The following is an 18,032-nucleotide window of genomic DNA, read 5'->3' as shown; positions in this document are numbered from 1 at the left end:
GTGGTTGTACTTTTAAAGTTTTGTTTTTCTTTTTGTAAATAACAGTGATACATAAAACAATAGACAACTCCAGAAATTTGCTAGTAGTATGGTGTATTGGCATTGAATTAAAACCACGTATTTCTGTTGCTTAATAAATATTAATCTACTTTTGAGAAATAAGATAATTTAAATTATTTTCACTATTAATAAGTGAATATAGTCCAGTTTTCACAAAAGCAAATGGGCATATACAGTATCATTAACAAGAATACGGAAGAAAATGAGATTCTGATTTCCAGTTCTCAACCCAGTACTCAATGCTATTCCTTTTAAAAATAGATTTGTAAACCTGAGGCCAGAAACAAATAAATGGTGGTGTTTAGATTTTAAGGTTTTGAACCACATTTGAAAAATGAGAAATTGTTGTATAAAATATCAGTTTCTGGTTGCTCTTAAACAAATTGGAAGATCTGGTGACACTGTGCCTTGTACCTACCCCCACGTGAAGCCGTGGGGGTTGCCCCCATTGACTGGTTGGTGTCAGGATTCCCTCTGAATATGCCCTGGCTTCTGGCTTCTTCCCTCATCCACAGGCCCCTGGCTGCCCCAGTGAGCACTTCCCTGAGGCTCTCACTGACATAGTACCTCACTGATTTCATCGCCTTGGAACCCTAATTTTTACATTGAGGTGTTTTATCTCCCTTTCAGAAATGTAAAACTAAAGCAGAGGAAAATTAAATGAATGTCTCAGATCACAGAGTGAGCCAACAAACCTCATAGCAAATTTGCATCTGCAGTGTTATCCATGAGCACATAAAACTTTCCTTTCAGCATTCATAGCTTACTAAAAAAGCAAGCAAAATGAAATGTTCACTGTTCACTTTTTAATGTGCACAATGTTGACTTTTTTTGCATTGCATTAAATTAGAAAGTTATCTCTAATTTTTTAATTTACTTTAGGAGGTCTGTTTACTGTTAAAAGAAACCATTGATTCAAGAGTTAAGGAGTACTTGGAAGTTCGTAAACAGCGCAAGCCATCAAATATAGAATTCACAAGATCCAGTCCATTGTCCTTAAAAGGTAGGCAAAGAGTACTTTGATTTTGGATAAAACATCTGCTTTGTAGAGATGGCAATTATGTTTGACTGTGACTGTCATGTTAGTACAGTGACACATTTAAAAACTATGTTCTAATGAAGATGCTTTGTTTGGGTACAGAAAATTAACCAAAAAGCCCTGAAGGGTATTTAACAGTAGGCAAAATATATAAAAATAGAAAATAAAACATTCCTAAGGGAACTAAATTTTTTAAAGGATTTTTAAAGAAATAATCTTATAAATGGATCTACTTTAATACTGACTTGATTTAAAGCTTTATGTTTTTTTAGATGTTTTCATATATATCACCCTATTTCAGAGGTTCTCAACTGGGGAGAATTTTGCCCCGGGGGACATTTGGTAATGTCTATAGATAGTTTTGGTTCTCATAACTGGAGTGGGAGCAGTGGACTAGGAACTACTGGCATCTAGTGGGTGGAGGCTAGAGATGCCACTAAATATCCTACAATGCACAAGGTACCCTACCCGCCCCCATGCCACCCCTCCCAGCACAGCAAGGCATTGTGTGGCCCAGAATGGCAAGGGCACTGAGATTGAAATGTCCTGCCCTATTTCTTAATAACATTTTGGGAATGGTAATGTCTTTGAGTTATAGATGAAGAAGCTGAAGATGTGCAAGAGAAGAGGGCTTGCCCAAATAAAAGACCTTTTATTGAGGACAGGTTGTCTTATATATTTGGCATTTTTCATTCTCCCTTTTCCTCACCATACTTAGCCCAGAGTCTGATACACAGATTCAGTGACATGTTAAATGACAGAGTATTTCAGGTGGCAAGTGGCAAAACCTGACTTAGACCCAGTTCTTCTGACTTCCCGCCCACTGTTCTTTCTGGTCCGTTGTCTTTTTGTCTTTTTCCTAAGTCAGCATTTCATAGCACTCTTTGTGGTACAAATACAGTCAACTCTGTTAATCCTCAGAGGACAGTGCTGGACTACTGTGAACTAGATTATGCTAATACAACATCTCTTTAGGAAAGGTATTGTGTTAAGTACACCCCATTGAAGGCATACTTAATGTAAAGTGTTTACCCAGCACAGCTGTTATGTAGGCAGACAGTTTTACACAAACTGAAAGCCTTGAACAAATGGAATTTTTAGACCAAACAATATTGTATTAGGTGGTAACTTTCTGGCTTTTCACTTAGTAGTGGTATAAATCTTGGGAAATGTGACAGTAGATTGCATTCTTTGTGGACCTGAGCAGATGTGGCTAGTCACACTTTCTAATTGGTACAAAAGGAAAAGGAACACAGCAGGTTTTGAGTCCTCCATCTCTGGTATGGTAGTGGCCTAGTCTGTCAGCTGTAGCCTTCCTTTCCTATGGAGTGAAGAAAGCTAAATACTCAGATCCCCAGCCTCTGTCACAGGTGGAAAACACAGTTCTGGCCCTAAGATGAAAAGCAAAGCCTTTCTTGGGCTCATGTGGGCAAGAACTTTGTTTTTAAAAAAAAGTGATCATACTGTATAGTTTTGTAATAACCTATTTTTTCCCACCTTACATAGTACAGAAATCCTTTAAAAACACATGATCAAAGCCCTGGCTGGCGTAGCTCAGTGGATTGAGCATGGGCTGCAAACCAAAGCATTGCAGGTTCGATTCCCAGTCAGGGCACATGCCTGGGTTGCAGGCCACAGCCCCCAGCAACCGCACATTGATGTTTCTTTCTCTCTCTCTTCCTCCCTTCCCTCTCTAAAAATAAATAAATAAAATCTTTAAAAATGAGAGATTACTATATTAAAAAAACACATAATCACCATTTTAAAAAACTTTGTTTTACTGTGGTAAACTATACATAACATAAAACTTTACCATTTTAACTATTTTCAAGTATATAACTTAGTTACATTAAGTACATTCACATTGTTGTGCAACCTTCATCGCCATCCATCTCCAGAACTTTCTCATCATTCCAAACTGAAACTCTACCCATTAAAGGATAATTACTCATTACTCCTTTCCCAAGTCCCTGGCTGTCACTGTTCTACTAATATATATTTGGTAACCTCCAGTAAATAAATAAATGTGTATTTAATATATAAATATATGGTCATGTACCACAATGACATTTTGATCAACAGTGGACTATATATGGTGATGGTCCCGTAAGATTATAATGGAGCTGAATAATTCCTCTAATTTAGTGATGTCATAGCCATCTCATGTCTGGGCACAACACATTTCTCACTTATTTTGTAGTGATGCTGATGTAAACATACCTGTGCTTCCAGTTATAGAAAGGTAAAGCACGTATAGTTATAGTAGTAGGCTGTACCACCTAGGTTTGTGTAAGTACACTGTGATGCTCGCACAATGACAGCATCACCTAAGGACACATTTCTCAGAATATATCCCTGTCATTAAGTAGCATATGACTATACCTATAAAAATATATACATTTTGTTTATCCATTCATTTGTCAATGAAGTAGTTAGGTAGTTAGGTTGTTTCTAGCTTTGTTGTGAATGAATAAGCTGCTATGAACATCAGTGTAAAAATATCTGGTTGAGTCCCTGCTTTCATTTCTTTGGGTATATACCTAATCTAGAAGTAGAATTATTGGATCATTTGATAATTCTATGTTTAATATTTTTGAGAAACTGCCAGACAGTTTTCCACAGCAACTGTACAACTCTGTGTTCTCGCCAACAGTGCACAAGAGGGTTCCACTTTCTCCACAACCTTGCTAACATTTATTTTCTGTTAATTTGATTATGGGCATCCTAATAGATATGAAGTAATACCTCATTGTGGTTTTGATTTGTGTTTCCCTAGTAAGTAGTGATGTTGAGTATCTTTTCATATGCTTCTTGGCCATTTGTACATCTTCTTTGGAGAAATGCCTGTTTATGTCCTTTGCCCGTTTTTTTAATTGGATTGTTTGTGGTGGGTTTTGTTTTTGAGTTGTAGGAGTTCTCTATGTATTCTGGATATTAATCTCTCATTAGATACATGATTTGCAAATATTTCTCTCATTCTGGGGATTGCCTTTTCATTCTCTTGATAGTGTCCTTTGACACACACATGTTTTTAATTTTGATGTAGCCAATTGTCTACTTCTTCTTTTGTTGCCTGTGGTTTTGATGTCATAGCCAAGAAGTCATTGCTGAATCCAATGTCATGATGCTTTTTTTCTTCTAAGAGTTTTATATATTTAGCTCTTAAATTTAGGTCCCTGATCCCTTTTGACTTAATATTTATATGTGGGTTAAAGCAAGAGTCTAACTTCATTCTTTTATAGGTGGATATCTAGTTGTCTCAGCATCATTCATTGAAAGGCCTGTCTTTTCTGCCATTGAATGGTCTTGGCTCTCTTATCGAAAATCATTTGATCATAAAAGTAAGGGTTTATTTCTGGGTTCTCTTTTCTATTCCATTGGTCTACATGTTTGTCTTTATGCTATTATCACACTCTTTTCATTACCATAGCTTTGTAGTAAGTTTTGAAATTAGAAAGTGTGAGACTTCTGACTTAGTTATCATTTTTCAAGATTGTTTTGGCCATTTGGGGGTTCATATGACCATTTTTAATGACTGCACAGGATTTCATTAAGTGTTCATTCTCTGATTTATTGCTCATTTGGGTTGCATGCAACATTTTATTTTCACTGTGGTAAACCATGGTGCTGCAAATATCCTGATGATATACATATTTGTAAACTGCAAATTTTTATAGTATTTCTAGTTTAAAGTTTCTATTTTTATTGGTCTGTAAGATCTTGTTGAGGCTATTAATGCTCTGTATGTTATATGTTGCAAATGATTTTTCTCAGTTTGTCATTTGCCTTTGACTTAGTTTATTTAACTGTACAACCCCAAACAAGAAGCCTTTATTTGCTTCATGGAGGCTCAGTGACCACCAGCAGGATGAATGCTGGACTTCCTTGTAGTGAGACAAGTAGTACAGTTTATTGCCAGTGGGAGGAGGCAGGATGATGCTAATGCAACACTGATTAGAAAAATATTGTGCTAAGTATCCCTCTTTGAAAGTAAACTTGGTGTGAAAGCATTATCTTTCCTCTCCTTCCTACTTCTAATAACAGTTAACCTTTAACTGACCATGCCTTTTGTTCACATCTTTGTCCCCTTCTCAGCTGCCACCAACCAGTCCATCTGTCTGCCTCATCTGGACACCTGTACCCCCTAGCTGGCTTCTTTGTGTCTCCTGTGGCCAGTGCCTCACCTGCTATCAACAGTTAAGTTGTAATTTCTTAAAACCTAAGGCCAAGATACCAGGGGTGGCTACCTCTCCAGCTTCATCTTGTACCACTTCTCCAGCTAGAGCAAGCTTCTTTCTTCCAAAGCTCAATTCTGCTTGTCTTGGAGTCTCTGCCCATGTCTTCCCCTTTTCCTATACCTCCTTCAGCTCTTTGCTCAGAATCTTCCTTTACTCCTTAAGGAAGCTTATTCTGTTGACAGGTCTCCTTGTTCCAGGACACAAGCATCCTGAACTTTTGTTCACACTATTTGATTGTCTTATCTCTCCAAAATGTGTAAGCCACCCAAAGACAAGTTCTGCCTCTTTTATTATCTACTATATTTCCAGCATGGAACACATTTTCTTGGCTGGCAGTAGGTACTTAATAAGTATTTGTTCATGTGATAACTTGCATGCATGGTTATGTCTTTCCTATTCCTAGTAAGGTCAAGCCCTGCCATAACTTACTTATCCTGCTTTATCTCCTCCTGCTACTCTCTTTCCTATTTCCTGCGAACGTACATTCTATATACCTCTGTGTCTTTGTATTTATAGGTTTCTCCTTTGTCTGGATGATTCCTTTTTAACCTTTAAGACCCAACTCAAATATTACTTCTCCAAGTTGTCTTTAGTTTCTCCTCTCTGGCACCTAAAACACTTTTATGACATTTGTCACATGGTATTATAATTGTGGGGGTTTTTGTTTGTTTGTTTGTTTATATTTTTAATTGTATTTTTCCACTACCATGTATCCCTCCTTTACTCTCTTCCACCTCCACACCCCGCCTCACCACCACCACACTGTTTTCTGTGTACTTGAGTTCTTTCTCCTTTTTTTTTTATTTTTTGCCAAATCCCTCCACCTCCTACCTCACCCAGAGTCTGTCAGCCTGCTCTTTATATATAAGTCTGTCTCTCTTTTGCATGTTAGTTCAGTTTGTTCATTAGATTCCAAAATCATATGATAATTGTCTTTCTCTGACTGGCTTATTTCACATAGCATAATGTTCACCAAGTATATCCATGCTGTTACAAAGGGTAAAACTTTCTTCTTTTTAAGGCCCAGTAGTACTCCATTGTGTAAATGTGCCATAGCTGTTTTATGCACTCATTTACTGATGGACACTTGGGCTGCTTCCAAATCTTGGTGATTGTAAATAACAATGCAATGATCATAGGGGTGTATATATTCTTTTGAATTAGTGTTTTGGGTTTCTTTGGATAAATTCCCAAAAGTGGGTCATAAGATAGTTCCATTTTAAATTTCTTGAGAGCACCTTATATTGCTTTCTACAGTGGCTGCACTAATCTGCATTCCCACCATAATTGTGTTTTATAACCTGTTTACCTGCCTTTCTCCCTCCTTTTTAATGGTAAACATGGATTCTTTGCCACCCCCAGAGCCTCTTTTCTTCTCCAGTACCTTGCTATGTAACTCATGAGCATAAACAGATAACTAGGCTGACAGTTGTAAGTGCTTAACCTCATACTAAAGTAACTCATTTCTAAAAGGTAAGGGTATTTATTGTTCACTCACATCTACCACAGGATTGCTTTTCCCAGATGCCCAAGGTTCATCATGTTGCAGGCCCTACATACATGCAGGGACCAACTGCACAAGCAATACTATACTGCTATCTTATACTGCTTATTAACAGCTTCACAAAAAATGGTAACTAGATACATGCTTTTACTCTTTCCTCAGAGCCAAAGACGTCTCTGTAGACGTTTATCTAACGGCCTGTTCTTAGCTGCTTCAGTAATCTTATCTAAATGTCTTTTTCAAAAGTAATTTCAGAGCCACTAGCCATAAGGCCTTTCCTATTTCCATCTCAGCATTCAACTCTGTGTCTCATGATCCCTAAAACTAGAAAGAACTGTCATTACTGTATTGATGGTTTGGATGAATGTGGGTGGTTCATGCTTTTTTGTAAATTGAATATCTTCTCTCAATTGCACGTGTTTCTTTTTCATTTACAAATCCATGTAACAGTAATATACCTTATCGTGGCACAGATACCTAGCACTTAATGCTGGATGACCTGAAGTCTCTAGGCTGGTAACTTTGCTGATTATACTCATAAAAGTAATTTTCTGTGTTCTTGAGGTTTTTTTTCTAAAAAACAGCATAAATGGCTATGGGACCATTTCCCTAGTCATATAATATAAAGGAATACAAAGACTATTCATAAACTCAAACAGCAAATGGCATAGCACAGACATTTGCTAATAACCTTATCTTTTTTAGGTTGCCTGAAATGTTATTCCAATAGATTCAGTAAAAATTAATATAAGAAAGTTTTTTTAAAGACTTCACTGTCAATTTCTGTCAATTCTACCTCATTACTCTTTTTCCCCTTAGCCTTGCCAATACTGGGTGTTACCAGTGTTTTTAATTTTTGCAAGTCTGACAGGACAATTTTAAAAAAGATCTCTTGCTCTTTGATTTTTATTTATGTTTCTGTTTTTATGTATTTATTGACTGAACTCAATATTTACAACCCTTGCTAACCTTTGCATTGGGTTGTTTGTCTTTTTCTTTCTTTCTCATTGTCGATCCCTTGGTCAAGGCCCTTATTAACAACTCTTGGAATCTTGCCATTGGAGCCTCCTGATTTTCCTTCCAACTCATCCACACCTCTGCTGCCAAAGTGACCTTTTGAAAACAAAAATGTAATAGTCTCCAGCTTAAAACCTTTAGTGGTCTGGAATCTTAGTTGCCTAATATCCTTTATTTAATTTCATTTGTGCTTGAGACTAACCAGAATGGGTCTGGCTCTTCAGAAGTTGATTAACAGTATTAGGTAGCTCACAGGGTCTACATGTGAGAGGACCAGACAGCCACGTTCTCAAGCTACACAATCAGCACAGCCTCAGCCACAAGGTGGGGACAGCTTTGGTACATGCACCATTTTAGCTGCTGTCTATGGTGTTCTGAACCAGGGATCAGCCTCTGGTGTCTGCCTGCAGAAGATTGACTGTCTGGCATGTGGCCAAAGCCCTGGATGCTCCTTATAAGATTTCTACAAGGCTACATGTACCCTAGTTGTAGGTGACCCAGGGGATGCAAAATGTTTATCATTTACCTTAGGAAAGTGGGACTTATAAAATATGGAAAGTGCCCTGGCTGGGTGGCTCAGTTGGTTAGTGTATGCTCCCATACACCAAAAGGATTTGATCCCAGTAGGTCGGGGCATCCCCAAAGGAAAGCGCCCTGGCTGGGTGGTTCAGTTGGTTGGACCATCGTCCCGTACACCAAAATGTTTCGATTCCCAGTCAGTTCAGGGGACAACTGATTGGTGTTTCTCTCTCTCTCTTTCAAATCAATATAAAAATATATATCCTTGGGTGAGGATTAAAAAGTTTTTTAAAATTAAAAAAATGTGGAAAGTTACCAAAACACAGGAAGAGATGATCAAAAATTTGGAGTGGGTAGCCACAAGTTACAAATAACCACTGAAGCTTTCCTCTTTCATAAACTTTCAAACAATAACATCAAGCTATTGCCAACTACACAACTCTCCCAACTACAAGGAAATGTGCTTAGCATCTCCTGCAAGAGAGATAACCCAAAGTACCAAGTCCTAGTTCCAAGTCCAAGATTTCTGAGTGATGTCTGTTTAATTTCACTAGTTCATTCACAGTCTGTATTTGCTAATGTGTTGACTAAATCCTTAACTATTGTCAACATACCTTGAACAAAATAGTAAGGAAACAGAAAGCCAAAAACTTAATTAATATATGACTATATATACATGGTACTGCAACAAAGACAATATAGGGAGATGCTACTATTCTAATTTCTGTAACCAGTCACAAGAAATAAATATCTGATATTGCCATCTTCCCTCCTCTAACATTTATTTCATATTTCCTTTGTCCTTAGCCAATAAGTCAGCTGATCAGAATTCATTACATGGCAAAGTGATTTGGACCTTCATTCATGAGGGATTTGAGCCACCAGTGGTCCCAGCCTTTGTGAGGTTGTCATTGTTTACCTTTTCCATTTTCATTCTCTGGTTCCAGGAACCATGTATTTTGGCCAAGGAAACACATTGTTTTATTGGCAGACCATGTTAATATAACTTTATCTTAAGTATTACAAGGCCCTGCCTTGCCATTTGTATCATAACTAAATTTCAGTAGACCTTTCCATCGTTGTATAAGGCCAACTACATTTGAGCTTTGCTTGATTGCTTGGTAGAATCATTGAATTTTGAGTCCACTGCCTTATTTTATAAAATGAGTTTCTTGATCAGAAGCACTGTGGTGGTTATGATGAATGAGACCTTCAGTAAGTCCATGGATGATGTGGCTTGCAGAAACATGGCAGGCAAAAAAGACACATTCAAATCCTGATGGGGCCTTTCCAGTCAGGATAAGTTACTGCCTTATCTGTGACGAAAGAGGTCAAATATAGTCTACTCACCACTGCTAGTCCATCACCCTATGATATGAAAGCTGGTGGGGAGACTCATATTAATTGCTGCTGCTGACAAATCGAGCGCTTGACAGAGCTCAGCCTTGATGAAGTTAAGTTTGTGTTGTTGAGTCCAAGCATGTTGTTCCTCCTTGCCACCCATAGCCACATGGGTCAGGAGCCCTTTGAGCAGGTAAATTGGGAGCTGGGGAAAGAAACTGGCCAGGATCCATGGGGCAGGTCATCTTGTCCAGCTCTGTATAAGGACTTCTCCTTAATGCAGCCGTTTGGAGAATATTCACATAAGATACAACTACTTTCACTTTGCCTGAATTTTCCCCTAACATCCTTGTCACTGTGCCTTCTGAGTTCTGTTTCAGGCTCTCTCTCCTTACAGTCCTCAAATGGACCCAAAATATACTGCTCACCATTCTGCCCACTGGTCAGATTTTTCTTCTTTATGCCAACTGAGGTTATATCATCAATTTCATTCACTTCTAGCTGATAGCCTCTGTTGGGAAGGGACATTAATAAACCAGGCACAGAATTTTCTCTGCTGGCAAACTGGTCATTCAGCCTTTCGGATCATGTATATAGGTCAGAGAAACATGCAAACAAACATACCCCCCAATGGTTGTGCCTATTTCTTAGTGGTAGGAAGGGTACAAAAACTTAACTTCTCTATTGGATGTACTGTTTCACATGCCCCAGACCACTGGATATTTAGAAACTGTATTTTTATAGGTTTTATCTGTCACCATATATGACATGCCTATGTCCTAGCATGACATCTAGAGTGCATGCCTCCTCCTGGCCTATAAGTCCTACCATAATGCCTTCAATGTAATAAACTAGAAGAATATTGTACAAGGCATTGAGATAATCAAGGTCCCTGTGGACTAATCATGTCACTGAAGCAGAATGTTAACAGAGCAATGAGGCACAACAGCAAAATTGTGTGGTATTCCTTCCATAGATAGAAATTTGCTTCTGAGTTCTCTGCTCACTTGATAGAAACCTCAGATTTTACCATCTCTATATTGCTGATGCTAGGTGCTATAGTGCTCCAGCTGAGAGACCACCTCTAGAAGAATCCATGCTTAACTAAACCTACAGTAATCCCCCATAATTCTCCAACATCTATGTGTCTTTTGCTTAGACCAAAGTGTCTTTTTCTTATTTCTAAATAAGAAAATTCTATGAAAAAATATGTTCTTGGGCATTTTGAGTTTTTGATGGTGGCATAGTCTCTTTGATTTCCTAGAGATCAATACTGCTTTTAGTTTACAACTCTGATGCAGAGGGGAACTCCAGAAACTTTTTTCTGGCCCTCCATTACCATAATAACACTCCCTCCATGAGACATGGAACTCAAGTGTGTATTTTATCAGAATAAATGTATTCCAGTTATATACTCAGCAACTGAGAAAACAACTAGAGATTTTCATGGACCTGCTGGGCCCTTTGTGAGATTAACTGAAGCCAAATTTCTGTGTATCATCCTTTGGTGTTTTCATATGGTTCTCCATCTGTATATATATCTGTGTTCTAATTTCCTCCTCTTAAAAAAGGACACTAATTATATTGGATTAGGGACTACCCTAATGACCTCATTTAATTTAATTACCTTTTTAAAGATCTTGTATTCAAATAGTCACATTCTGAGGTGCTAAGGGTTAGGACTTCACATATGAGTTTTGGAGGGACATAATTCAGCCTATGACATACAGTTTAAGTAGAGCCTTAGTATGTTCTCCACCTTATTTTGAGTTATGGGCATAACCAATTAACCAATAAGCCAAAAATGTATGAGTCAGGCCATTGACAGGGTTCCTACCAAGGTTTTAGGTCATGGCCCTCTTTTGTTGACTGCAAAGTTTGGGCAACCTCATTATCAGGTTGACCCACCCTCTCTTGGGCTTAGAAGGCCTACAGACAACCTGCCTGTCCTGGTTATCATTCCTTCCAGCAACTATTTCTCACTTCCTGAGGGGTATCCCTCACTACCAAGGTAGCCATCCACCCTGATAGCAGAGAAATGGCCCTGATAGCAGAGTTCTCCCTACATTGGGTTTCTACCATTATGCCAAGGTTTTCTGGGAACACAGGGCAATTGCTTGGCACAGATTGACAGTCTTACATAGATCAGCATGCTTACAGATCATCTGCTCTCTTAGCATGCTTTAGCTAGGTGTGCTTGGCCAGGGTACAATTCCATGTACCTTGCAGCTGCATTCCAGCAGAGGAACCCCAGTTTTCCCACTGATCAAACATTTTATTGAGCAAGCATGGAGATGATCTTGTAAGGATGGAGGTGGCAAACATTTTAGTCTCAGGTTCAGGCACCAAGTGGGCTGGCTATCAAGAGAATGCTGGGCAAGCCAACTACCTAGTACCCAGAGACTTGAGTGGCTCTGTAGCCAGAATTTGGAAAGCTGGGTTCAGGAGGAGCCTCTCTTCCCTATAGGGAGGAGATTCAGTGGTTCCAGATAGCTTTGGCCAGGCAACCCTGTTCTAAACAAAGCTCCTGTAGTCATTTATCAGCTTGTCATTGTAGCCTGATGGGCCCTGAACATACTGCTCTCTTGTCTCTGGGCCTTTGCACGTGCTGCTGCTTTTCCCTGAAACTCTTATTTTCCTTTCACTCCACAGGACCGGCTCCTTATCACCCTACAGGCAGGTGCTCAGTAGTTACTTCTCCTGAGGAGCCTTATCTGATTCCATGCATGATCTTTTTCAAGAAGCTGGTTCTTACTTTCTTATTTGCCTGGTCCACCCTGGACTGTTAGCAGCACTCATTGTTCTCCCGACTCCCAGAGAATAAGGGTCTTGCCGTGTTCAGCACCCAGTGTGGAGTCTTACTCAGGAGGAGCACACACATTGGAAGAGGTAAAGCAATGGATTGTAGTTTCTACTCACTGGTCATGTGCTTCTTTGCCAAGCCTTTGTGGCATGCTTCCATTGCAACATCTCTTTGCCCTTCAACAAAAGGCAGAGGTGAAAGTGGTCTGTAAATTATAAATTATTAGGTGGTTTTTCTTGTTTGGTTTTCAGAAAGTCAAAACCACATCCTTCCCCAGTATAAGATTAGGTGCAATATTTTCTGACCTTTCTTTAGCTAGGGACTGAACATCCCTTCCCTCCAGCTCTTCCCCATCCTAATAACGCTCATGTCCCTGAGTGTTACTACCTACCCATAACTGAGCTTCAGTCTGCTAGGTGCTCGGTCTCCCACATAGCCATGGCAGGTCTTTGGGGCAGCCATTTCCAACCAGCATTCTTAACCCTTTTCTGAAGAGGAGCACCAGACTCAGGGTTTTAGCAGTGTGCTCAGGGTCACATAACTAGAAGAGGGTGTGTGTGTGTGTGTGTGTGCGCACGCGTGTATGTGTTTTCTTTAAGTAAAAATTTTCTCTAATCATGAAAACCAAGCCGTCTTTAAATTAACCACGGGAAAACTAAGCATTGTCTTGCTTGAACTACCATGTGGATATCTTTATTTTAGATTTTATATCTCCTATTTTCTGATCACAAGTTGCAAAGGGAAAGATAGATTCCAACACAGAGCTCATCTTCCAGCTCCAAACACTTATTTTAGTGCATTGTCTAGATACAAAGGGTTTGCTGCATTTTTGTGTTTGTGGAGCAGTAAAATTTTTACTGCCTATTACTCTATTCTGTATAACCGTTTTCTTGCAGTTAACATCTAAGAAACCCAGTCCTTTGGAAAATGCCATAAAATAAATTAAATTTTCCTGGGTACTGTGGTTTCTGTTTGCAGTGGTTGCCCCACCTCCCTACCCCCACCCCTCGGCCCCTTGGCTTTTCTTCGAAGCTGAACACTCCTCTAAAATCTTAGCTTAAAGCTCCAGCCAAAATGTATAGCCGTCTCCTCATTCCACTGTGGCATCCAAGGTATCTTCTGTGAATGTTCGGGGCTGAATTACCAGGCTTCCTCTCTCTTCATCGACACCCACGCAGCCTTCTGCGGTGGGGCACATTACCACCATGTTAGGAAATCAGTGGGTGTTCACATAACAGGAGAAGAAAAAGATGAGAATTGCCAAAGCAAGCAAGTTCTTCCTATTCTTCCCTCTGTCTGAGAAATATTCCCCTCCTTTCCCCCACACCCGATGCCTGGTACCTGCCAAAGAAAGCTTTCTCTTTGCTCTTCAGACACAGGCTTGATTGTGAGCCCTTCTCCTCATTGTCCCCATGGGTGCAGATTTGTATATGTGCTGTTTGTTTTGGTTTGTATTTATTTTCCTAGCCCATTGAAAACAGGGCCTTTTCCTATTTAAAATAAATTTTGGAAGTGAAACACTTTTTATTTTGAACCCAGCCCTTCCTCCATATAAACCATCAGGCATTTTCAGAGAGGACAGTGAAATCTTGCCCTGAATCACCATCCTTACCCATTAACATTAACCTTCATTTCTTACATATCAGCAAGAATAAAAATTATTGTACATTCAATAAGTAACCCTGACAAAACACAGGCCCTTGGCAAATACTACTAACCTCAACAGTCACTTTAATGTGTCAGCCATTGCCATGAGCATTGGCATTCGTCCCCGTCATTCTGCACGCCCGTTACAGGAGTGGAGCCACCCTCCAGTCACAGGCATAGTGATGCAGGGACTCCTCTGCCTCTCAGAGTCGGACATGGATGGCTGAAAGAGGAAGGACTGGACGCTCGTGGGGTTTTATACGCAGTAAACAGCACAACATATTTTTAATTTTCTGATGTTCTGGTAACTATTCTTAATGTTTAGACATTGTTTTTTCTATTCACAGCTCTTTACGAATAGAAATGGATTTCACTAGACCTATCCTAGGGCACAGTGGAAACATATGTTTTCTCTTTACACATGTGTTTCAATAGCTTTAGTTATTATTTACATTTCTTCCCATAATGTACTCAATCAAAACATTTCTAGCCTTTCATCCACACATGAGAAGCTTAAACAGGCAATAATGAAAACAAGTGCCTCTAAGGGTTCTGATGAATGTGCCACAGTTTCAGCAAAGATTATTTTTCCAGGAATGGGCAATTTGTAAAACTAAAAGTTTTATACTTTTTACAAAAAGCGTGCTAAAGCAGCAATGATAACACAAGGTGTGGTAAAGCAGCAATGACAACACACAGTGCTTTGCATTCTCAAAAATTGGGGAGACTTGGCTAATAAATTATTCCAATAAATGAAAAGAAAACAAAATACCTAAACTTTTAAGGATAATGTTGCAGCTTGTTATAGTCACCTGTTATGGGCATTGCCAGAATAGCAATGACTGATTTTTCTGTTTACTTTTTAATTTTACAAGAAATTCAAACAAAAAAACTTGATGTACAAATCTTCAAAATATGTTACCACATTTTTACCATACCAAGAGGTTGACAATTTGAACCACCTACAAGACCTTTTAATGTTAGTTTAGACCTTACTAGATTGACTCTACTCACCTGTGAGTAAACTGCTTTCTCTCCCACTTTGCCCTTCTCCCTTAACCACCTGACCCACTCATAAAGAAGACAAGGATTTTCCCTCATAAAATAAAATCTGTATCACCATTGTTTAGTTTCAAATTGCAAAGCCAATTCTTTTGGAAGTTTTATGGTGTTACAGCTCGAGCATTACTTTTGAGTCTGCTTGGGCTTATTCATATTTATATGAAGACTCTCTGCTCCCAGATTTCTGCATATTCTGAAACTGGAAAGTCCAAGAAACTTTACCAAATTTGTAGAATACAGATTGCTTGGATTCTATAAAGATCTTTATGATTAAATGGTGGTCACAAGACTTTTTTTAGGAGTTGTCCTAATTGGCTGAGAGTCCTGCCCATTTACCAGCTCTATGAAGACTGAGGATTTATTACTAGATATTTCAAAGACAAATCCCATTTGGTGGTTAGGTAGAACTGGTAGGCACTTCTACCCTGCTAGGAGTGGGAGAAGTAATGAGAGAGAAGGTCACTTGCCTATTAAATTGATCATAGAGATGAGGTAAAACCATTCTATTGGTGATCCGTTTGTTTTGTCACAGTATTTCAAATGGTAACAACTGGATGGGAGGCCTGTAGTTCTCCCAGTTCACTCAGTGAATATTGTGGTTTATTCCAGCGTTTTGGGAATGTGTCCACTGGAGCTCTGGCTTTATATTGTCTGAGTGGTTTGCCTGCAACATTGTGTGTGTGTGTGTGTGTGTGTGTGTGTGTGTGTGTGTTGGGGGAGGGGGAGGTGAGGGAAAGGAGGCACAAAAAAAATAGTGAGGTCCCCGTAAAGCTGTACTTTCCTTTGGCACATCCCAGATAGAGTTTTAACTAAGTGGCAACCTCTCCTGTGTTTGACAGATACTAATGAGGAACCTCTCCAGTCCCACTGCTCATAAAGCTGTCACCTTTTCCCAGAGGCACTGCATATGATTTTTTAATGTGTGAGATGACAAAGTATAGTGGAAACTATTTAACTGGGCATGTACTGTTTGTGTCTTGGGAGGTCTCTGGTCATTACGCTGTAGCAGTAGCCCTCTGATGTCCGGGAACTACCTATAGCATTTACCAGCTTGTATGTTCCCTTTAAATTCTTTTCCTTTGGCCAGCTCTCCAATCACAATGCTAAGATTTTAAAATTTGTAATAAATGAGTTTCACATCACTGATATTAATAGCCATTGGGACACTTGAGAGAAAAAACAGATAGTAGTTATCTAACACATTACATAACTAAAAAATTAAGAACCTTTAACTTTGAAGGGTACAGAGGACGAGTGAAGAGACTCTAGTGTAGGAGAACATGCTGGTTTAAAACACTTTGGGAATGAGATTCGCTAGGGAATTTTGGTGACTACAATGCAAATGATGATTAAAAACCAGAGAGCTTTCTTTTTCAAATTCCCTAATATGGCACCCTAATTATTCTAATTATTTAGAACAAAAGTGAAGAGTCTAAAATTATATTTTTTATACCTACCATATTTGTTTTACGATTTCAGTTGTTTATAATCAAAACAATTTTATATTCACTACAACAACTGGTGTAAACTGGGCAGGGAGAATCCATTCCCTTTGGTAGAGTAGACATTTATATTGCCTCTAAGTGAATTTGCCACAGACTTCTGAGTGAGGTGGGTGTTTGTGAAGCATCGTGAACCCCTGGGCTGTCTCCAGGAAGTTGAGTAGAGGCACATTTAATAACTGCTCGGGTACATTTAGTTGTGGAGCTTGTTTATGTTTGTTGTTCCAACACAGTGCTGTTATTACCTAGAGCCTAAACTCTAGTCACTTGCAAATTTATTTTAACTATTTGACCAAGAACTGTTTATTTAATAGGAAACTTGACTTAACCTATTTTGTGAAATGTCTTGAGAAAGTTATCTGTCTACATTAAGCAAAAACCAAACGAGCTCCACATAATCTCAAACATAAAAAATGAATGCCCAGAAGAGATGCTAGTCTCAACTTTGAGGCCAAGATCAAATTGCAGTTCTAGGGTCAGAGACTGGTGTGTATGTGCATGTAAATGTGTACGATTGTGTGTCTCTGTGTGTATTTAATAATAATTTGGATATACCTACAAATATAAGTTGCTACTAAAGAACATAACAGTTACAAGGCCTGAAAGGAGACACCAAAAATATGATTTCCTTACAAATATTTGAAGGAATTTTACTTAATTGCAACCAGAAGTCTGACCTGGAAGTTGAGTGTTTTGACCCCCTAGCTGTCTGGTTTCCTATTTGCGGTGGTTTGCTCTCCCCCAACTGTGAGAAAATCTGTTTTACACAGTTTTAACCCTGTATATTCTTAGAAACAGTGAAGTCGAAATTATTCCCTTGAGGGAAAAGAAATTTCTCATTATTTATAAGAATGACTTATAAAGGTTTCTCTTAAATAGAAAACATTTTTGAAACACTTAGCAAATCTTTCTTTATAAGATATATTTGAAAATAAAACAGCTTCTGCATTTCCTTTCAAGGTAATGTGAACGTTTGGAAGACTAAGATTTTGCATAATGTAAGTTTATCCTAAGTTTAGTAAAATATTAACTTCTTAATAACAACAGGGACAAAGTTTATAAATAGTCCTGTTACGAGGAGGCTTTTTCATACTTTTTTTTTTTACCATTTCTAGCTTTATTATATCTTTTTTCCCTACCTCTTTAGAAAAGTAAAAACTAGGCTGAACTTTAGGGGCTTGTAGTAGTAATATGGTATTCTAATAACCTAAATGACACAGTGAAATTTAATTATGGTAGCTATGGGGCTTGGAGACCTACTGTTGGAGAATTGTAGGATTCACACATCAAATGCTCATCG

The 18,032-nt window shown here is 38.7% G+C and overlaps 1 protein-coding gene across 1 annotated transcript in view; it reads left to right on the top strand.

Annotated features, from left to right (window-relative positions):
• LOC114506943 (SLX4 interacting protein) overlaps window positions 1-18,032 on the top strand; it is a 216,348-nt gene that overhangs the window by 145,046 nt on the left and 53,270 nt on the right. Inside the window, exon 4 of the mRNA XM_028524891.2 lies at window positions 943-1,063. Within this exon, the coding sequence (XP_028380692.2) occupies window positions 943-1,063 (121 nt within the window). The remainder of the gene's footprint in view (window positions 1-942; window positions 1,064-18,032) is intronic.

The sequence above is a fragment of the Phyllostomus discolor genome, chromosome 9, assembly GCF_004126475.2.
Source record: "Phyllostomus discolor isolate MPI-MPIP mPhyDis1 chromosome 9, mPhyDis1.pri.v3, whole genome shotgun sequence".
Classification (NCBI taxonomy): Eukaryota; Metazoa; Chordata; class Mammalia; order Chiroptera; family Phyllostomidae; genus Phyllostomus; species Phyllostomus discolor.
This window is presented reverse-complemented; position numbering and strand designations above follow the sequence as displayed.